Source organism: Pelobates fuscus, chromosome 3, assembly GCF_036172605.1.
Source record: "Pelobates fuscus isolate aPelFus1 chromosome 3, aPelFus1.pri, whole genome shotgun sequence".
NCBI classification, from domain to species: Eukaryota; Metazoa; Chordata; class Amphibia; order Anura; family Pelobatidae; genus Pelobates; species Pelobates fuscus.
The window spans coordinates 67,065,465-67,073,427 of NC_086319.1; the positions used below are offsets into that span (position 1 = coordinate 67,065,465).

Consider the following 7,963-nt stretch of genomic DNA (forward strand, 5'->3'; position numbering starts at 1 on the left):
AAAAAGCTGTATTTAGAACTGCACATAAAATAAACCTTGCCTCAGATAGGTGAGCAAATAGATTTCTACATACTTAATCATCAAGCATATATGTTACAAATGACAATTCAAAGGTTTTGTTTTGTATAATGCAACATTTTGTCCCCTCCCCTAACACTAGCAGCATAAAAACCTGCCATTACAGCAGCACTGCAATTATGTTGCACACTTACAAATGCAGCATTTTAGTAACACGCCTCAACATTTCATAGTAGCACTTTGATAAAGCAAACTTTTTCATGGATATATCCTTTAACAGTAAATGCTAAGTTAATGTAGCTACTTCCCTAATTTGCATGATGCACATTGCAAAAAATAAATATTACAAAGAAAAACCACCACAGCCCTCAGATAAAATAAGGACTTTAGTTAACAGAAAAAGAGGAAAAAACAAACAAGACCTGAATCTGATTTTTCAAAGATTTATTTCCAGAAAAATGTAAATAATAGTTTTAACGGTAGGACTTCTGGTAGCGAGCACGAGCTCCAGGTCCACCAAACTTTTTGGACTCGCAGCGACGAGGGTCTGCAACTAGAAGGGTCCTGTCATACTGGATGAGGATGTCTTTAATTTCCTTCTTGGAAGCTTCATCAACATCTACAAAAAAAAAAAAACATGAAAGATGATCAAGGGTAAAAAGGAGAGAGATATAGATATAATTTTTAAAATCACATGAAGAAAATGACTACTTACATTTCTGGTAGTAAGCTACAAGAGACTTTGAAATTGCCTGGCGGATTGCTGTGGGGACAAAAGGAAATATATATTTGTCACAGAACAAAAACCCTATATACCCACCAATAAACACATGATGCAACAAAACTCAGATGAACTAGTTTTCAAACCTATTTCCATTTACATAATGTCATACAACACCACTGTCACATTGTGTTTACATACGCAGTGATGTAGGCTATGAAATGCCACAAGTTAACCCCTTAACAACATTAGGACACTCTTTACTGTCCTACATACTGGGGGTTTAATGCCTTTAGGATTGCACAGATTGCCCTGCACAACTTTGAAAAGATAAATGGAAACCCGGGGCTCCCCTCTGTCTGCTGAAGCCATTTTAGTTGCCTCAGACTTCTAGATGAGCTGTTTGCAGCGTTGGAAGCAGGAGACTTATTTAAATGCCTATTAAAAGATCATGGTGTGAGCAGTGTTAAATCCATGCTTACATCACTAAACCCAGGTATCAATGGATACCTGGGGCTCCCCTTATTGTGCTGTGCAGACAGCTTGAGGTGAGACCCTTTGTGGTCTGTAAAGTCCCTGGCGGGGTCTCCCAAGCAGACTGGGACTGATGCTGGGTTGTCCCAGCTGCCCAACACTGATCTATATATAAAATTGTCTGGGAACCAGGTCCATTCAAAGGTCTGATAACGGCCAGTAGATGGTGGCAATATCATCACCAACTGTGTTAAATACAGTAAGATACATTTCTAATACCAAGATTAATAGTGGGTTATCATAGGGGTAAATGGCAGGGTTACACTTTGCATTGTGGTAGAATCACTATTAACGGTAGGGTTAAGGGAAGGTATGCTGTTTTAGCGTCAACGCGTGCAGGGTTGAGATTAAAATTCTGTTAGGAGTACTGTTAGTGTAAGTATGGAGTAAGGGGTATGGTTTGTTTAGCATTTTTGTGGGGGTTGGTACAGATTTAGAATGAACCATCTAAAATGTATTGAGATCCTAGACATTAGGCTTTTACCAATCAGGACTGACATATTAATCTAGTTATTTTTAATAAGCTACACTGTATGTGTAAACCTTTTTGTAAAAAAATAAAAAAACACGCCATTTTTAACATTTTTTTTACATGTAATATTGTGTTAAGCATAGATATAGGATGTTAAATGAAAGCCAAAAAAAAAGATATACAATATATATGGGGTTATTTCAAGAAAAAACCCTTACATTACAGTTGAACAAATCTGTAGCTGAAATTTTAATTTTTCTTTTGGTTTAGAATGTGCGCAATTCATTAAAGGGTTAAAGAAGTTTTCAAAATTTCTCAGGGTCTCACCGTAAACTTGTGCAACGTGACCACCCCCTTTAACACGGACTCTGATGTCAACACCAGCAAATCGTTCCTTGCCAAGGAGAAGAACAGGCTCCAAAAGCTAGGGAGAGGACAGAAAAAAAAGTTTAATACAATGTTATTTTTATTCAATTAAATAGGCTATAAAACTTGAACTAAAGAGGGGAGATATCAAGACTAAACACTCTGGAGAAATTACTATGCATGTGCACGTGCAAAATGCTGCAGAACATGAAAACATTTATGGCTGTAACTAAGTGGGCTAAGAAAATCTGGAGTATTAAAATGCAAATCTAAGCACCATAACTACTACAGCCTGCTGTAGTGTTTATGGTGCCAGGAGTTCACAGGTACTATACCTCATATAAGATTCAACAGTTTGTCTCACTAATCTATGTCAACTGGGTGCCAGCAGTCTAGCTTCTTTTCAGATTCAGCTACAGCAGGGGTTCCTGCTACCACAACAGCAGTATTTAAGCCATTGGGTCTTCTGTCACAACTTATTTGTTGAGGATTGTCAACTCAAAGATGGACATAATTGCCAATACTGCTAATGTGGAACTTAAATATTCTGCTTTTGCGTCATCTGTGAAGAGGGGACAGAACACAGGCACCTAGGACACAAGTGGCAAACTGAAAACTGCTAGACACTATAGTCACCAGAACAACTACAGCTTATTGAATTTGTTCTGGTGAGTAGGATCATTACCTTCAGGCTTTTTGCTGTAAACACTGTCTTTTCAGAGAAAATGCAGTGTTTACATTACAGCCTAGTGATAACTTCACTGGCCACTCCATAGAGATCCTTCCTGGGTCATGGCTGCCTAAAATGCATCCAAACATTCAGTATGTCCTTCCTCTGCAGGCAGACACTGAACTTTCCTCAAAGAGATTCATTGATTCAATTCAGCTCTATGGGGAGATGCTGATTGGCCAGGGCTGTGTTTGAATTGTGCTGGCTCTGCCCCTGATCTGCCTCTTTGTCAGTCTATCCTGGGGAATCATCATTTAACTGTGGAATAGTGCTGGCTTAAGGAGGTTATGGGGATTAGACTTTCCCCTACAGAAAGTGGAAGGGCACCTTAGTAAATGTGCAGATTTGATCAGAGCAGGAAGGGTATTAGAAGAAATTCTCCTTGTGTCTAAAAATGTTCATAGCTTGCCTTTCAGATGCAGAGTGCCAGAGTACATAGCTATGGGTCACATTCGTGCATTAAAAGGCTAATAACTCTTCAAACAGATCTGTGCCTTAGAATGTTTACAGTAGTAAGAAGCAAAACGTCCTTTCACAGAGTTAAACTACATGTAAATGCAGGAAACTCCTCTACTGGCTGTCTGGTAGACAGCCACTAGAGGCCGTCTTAACACTGCAATGTAAACATCATTGCAGTTTCTCTAAACTAAAAAAAAAAAAAAAAGTTTTATACTGCAGGGTAACAACCACTTCAACTAGATGATGTGGTCTGTGTGCTTTTAGTGTCCCTTTAACATGGAAGTTATGAAAATATAAGATTGGATACAAGTGTGCTGTGAATACAAGATAAAAAATACAAACATCTAGATATTCCACTGCCATAACCACTGTAAAATTAATTTTGACTAGTGCATCCATCAATAACTTTTAATCTAAAAACGCAAATGATACTACAATCAGCTTTGTAACACTTTTCACAAAAAAATACACATTCACAAAAGCATTGCTATTTTTACATAATGTCATATGCAAGATTTTATAGAACAAATGTTATGCAATGACATTCTGCACTGCACGGCAAAAAGTAAAAACGGTCAATAGTTTCCATTCACTAAACATTACTGAATTCCTAACTTCAGGTTCAGAATCCAAGTCAACCCTAAAGGTGAAATGGATTTCTTCATAGGCTTGTATTGCACCTCAAGGAACCTGTACGCATGTAGCAAATACACACACACACACACACACACATCACTAAAAGTCCCATTCCAAGTGCATTTGAGGCCAGGGATGAGAGCCTAGTTTCTTCCTGCAATAGGTCACCGAACCAGAAGATTTGAGTGTACATTCCAATGAACACCTTCAAGAGGGACCATGAGAAGTTTGATTCAGAGTTTTTATTCTCCATACACTGTTCATTTGATTAGTTGAATGTACACAAGGAAAACATTTGTTCGCAATTAACTTCCAGAAACAAATGCACTTGGGGCATTTTAGAAGAAGAAAGCAACAATTTGCATCACAAAATTATATTGATACTTGATACTTACTTTGTACTGCAGTGTTGCAGGTTCAATCATCTCTAGAGGTCTTCCATTAACTTTAATGAGACCATTGCCTCTCTTGCAGTGGGCAACAGCTGTAGCTGTTTTCTGTAGAAAGACATTAAAATTGATTAAATTATGGCATTAAATTACACTTAAATTTTAGTGTAGTAAAATATATTGTCCTATACCGGAAATAAAAAAACTTAATACCTAGGAGTCAGTAATACTAGAACATGATTCTGTTAACATTTACTGGGCATGTAATACTATAACATGCCCAGTACAGGTTAACAGAATCGGTAAAAAAATAATAATTATACAATCTTGCCATCACATACACAATAACTTTAAAGTATTAAAAATAGAAACATTTATTGCCAACACTATATTGTTAAGAAAAAAAAGATTTGAGAGGCTAGTGCTCAGCACCAATCAAACCATCTCCATAATAAGCAGCTTCTGACTGAATGACCAAGTCTGACACTGGTATTCAGCATAAGCACCCTTAGTGACTGTCAGGTAGACAGCCACCAGAGGTGTACTTAATCCTGCAATCCTAATATTGCAGTAGCCAAGTTTTAGATTGCTGTATTTAAAAAAAAAAAAAAAAAAAGGAAATCCACTGCAACCAGACCATTGCATTGATATTAAGACATGCTATGGGTGCCTTTTAAGTCCTTTAATTATGTAAAAATGAATTTCAAACAAACTGGCCATGGCAAAAAAGTGAAAACCCAGAACACACTTCTAAAAAGTTACCTAAAGTAAACATAATACCATAAGATAACTTGTGTCTTGCATCTGGCTCAGTTTAGGGTTTTGCTCCACAATAACCCAATGTTCTGTTTTTAAATAGTTTACCTATGGCCTGGCATCAAACAAAGGCAAAAAAATAATAATATATATATATAAAAACAAAAGAAGAGATGCACTCTCAGGACTTAGCAACTGAAAAAAGGGAATTTATTCCAGTAGGTATAACATCAAATATTAATCAACGTTTTGACCCATTGAGAAAGACCCGAATGGGTCGAAACGTTGGTTAATCTTTGATGTTATACCTACTGGAATAAATTCCCCTTTTTTTTCAGTTGCCAAGTCCTGAGAGAGCATCTCTTCATTTCTGCTTATATATTGTACGTGGTATTGCACCTAGGCTGAAAAATCTGATGATTTTTTTGAAAGAGTGAGTGCCAAGAGATTTATTTCTTTGTGTATATATATATATATATATATATATATATATATATATATAAAAAACTTTATTTTAGCTCAGCATATATTGCATATTTAATATAAGAGAAAGTCGTGCTCGGTACCAGCTCTCCCTGCCCCATGCGGTGTGTGGTACTGGCCCACCCAGCACTGCTAGCAGTAACCAGGCTCCTGAGCTCGGTACCAGTTCTCCCTGCCCCATGCGGTGTGTGGTACTGGCCCACCCAGCACTGCTAGCAGTAACCAGGCTCCTGAGCTCGGTACCAGCTCTCCCTGCCCCATGCGGTGTGTGGTACTGGCCCACCCAGCACTGCTAGCAGTAACCAGGCTCCTGAGCTCGGTACCAGCTCTCCCTGCCCCATGCGGTGTGTGTGGTACTGGCCCACCCAACACTGCTAGCAGTAACCAGGCTCCTGAGCTCGGTACCAGGCCCAGTATCCTGGGAGAGGCCGGCTCTCTGTCTGCAGGGCAGCTGGTTAGTTACCCGGGGACTCGGGTACAGAGCTGACCCAGGGAGGAGGCTCTATGCCCGGGCAGGCCGCACACGCGGTCCCTATATCCCGACCTTACACAACTCACCTTGCGCCCAAAAACCTGGACGGACTGCAGGGGCCCCTTGGTCGGCACGTTCCTGGGAGGCGAGACAGCTGACATGGCGGTCACTGGGTGCAGCGGGAAATGAGCAGAGGTGCTTTATGGAAAGAGCCCGTCGTGCACTCGCCTCTCCGCGATGGGCATCAGCGAGAAAAGGAAGTGCGGGGTTTCCTCGAAGGATCATCAAGGGCCAGCGTGCCCGCCGTGCGCACGCGTACGACGCACAGACCGGAAACTAGAGCTGAGAGCAGGAAGCCGCCGGCGCCATATTTCTTGTGGGCAACATCATTTTTTCTCCTTGTTTGTAACCCAATTGGTTCTTTTATATGTGGCTTATTTTATGCAGCTAAACGCAAACAGCGTAATTTACTAAATTCACAAGGGGATTCACAGAGGGATTGGGAATATTCTCATTGTCAGCCATTTTTGTGGAGCTCATTCATTTTTCTAGTGACTAGTTTACAATTGGAATTTTCTGGAGAGTTCCTGACAATTCATAATTCAACATACCTCCCAAGTGTCTCTATTTAGGAGGGACAGTCCCTATTTTTGGCAGAAATGCAGCTGTCCTTCTTTTCTATCCTAATGTCCCTCTTTTCTAAGAGCTCCATATTGTCTGTGTGTCCTGAGCTGCGTATAACAGAGTTCCACAGCAATAACACTGTGTATGTGTAAGAATCAGGCACTTATCGAACCGAACGGCTTTTTAATATACGAACGTTACACGAGTCAAGTCACATCCATTGAGAAAGCCGCCGAAGTGGAGACAAGCGTTTGGAAGTTACGGACTCTCACTACTGGCATCCAGCCCACACACGAAATCAGGAACAGTCTCTTGCAGATCCACGGTACGAGTACTCGGGATGCCGAGCATACCGAACAAAGTCTGCATTCAAACAGTCACCCTTCTATATTTGTACTTCCAGATAGTGATATACATTTTTTTTTTTTGTAATTCTTTATTTTCAATGACAGAATATTCACTGAATTCTGAATATCTGAATTTAGTTAACTATTAGTGGGAATATTATTTCCTATTTAATTATTTGTTAATATATCTGCCTGTTTGACAGTTTATTTATATATACTTCTTACTATTATATTTGATCTATTTGTTCCCTTCTCAGTTTCCTTGACCCCCTGAGACCAGTACGATTAACTGAGCTCAGGGGCATCTGCAGGAACAGCTGATGCCTGTCACGGCGCTTTTGCGCCTTCTTCCTACCCATTATCCGTCTGACCGCCATCTTGCTGAGGTCGAGCGCGCGCACTTTCCTCAGTGCACCCATCCGCCTGATTTTTCTTACACTCAGATACCCTCATTCGGGTGTTTGACGCGAACGCACTTGGAACCTTGCGTTCATTTTCACAAACCCCTCATTCGGCAGTTTAGTTGAATATTCCGCGAACGCATTGGTAACCCTAGAAAGGTGTTCGTCTACACGAACGCTTCTGCTCCCTTCCCTTTCGGGACTTTTGCCGCTCGCGGTGGCCATTTTATTGCCTTTCCCGCGTCCTGAAGCTAGCACTGCCCCTCACAGACCGGAACTCGGAGTTAAGGGGTTAGTGCTAGTGGCGGTCAGACGGCTCTCTGTTTCTTCTGTATCATTGATTATCTGTGAGCAATAATATTAGTAATAATATTAATTATACTATTCATAAAATTTGTTCTATACTTTAGATTCCCTCCTTTGGGTTACTCAACCCTCCTCCACAGGTTTTATTCCCCACAGGTTTTGTTCTCTTATTACTAGGAAATAATCCTGTCAGTCAATAGCATAATTATTATGCCTTCTGACAAAGATACTCCCACACCCTCTGGGTCT

The 7,963-nt window shown here is 40.3% G+C and overlaps 1 protein-coding gene across 1 annotated transcript; it reads right to left on the reverse strand.

Moving 5' to 3' along the window:
• Positions 1-447: 447 nt before the first annotated feature.
• Positions 448-6,310, reverse strand: RPS16 (ribosomal protein S16). The gene is made up of 5 exons (XM_063445175.1): positions 6,123-6,310; positions 4,332-4,433; positions 2,073-2,169; positions 734-781; positions 448-637 (listed from the first exon to the last, which is right to left on the reverse strand). Exons 1-5 carry the CDS (start codon positions 6,195-6,197, stop codon positions 492-494), a joined length of 468 nt encoding a protein of 155 aa, XP_063301245.1. The 5' UTR covers positions 6,198-6,310; the 3' UTR covers positions 448-491.
• Positions 6,311-7,963: the final 1,653 nt, after the last annotated feature.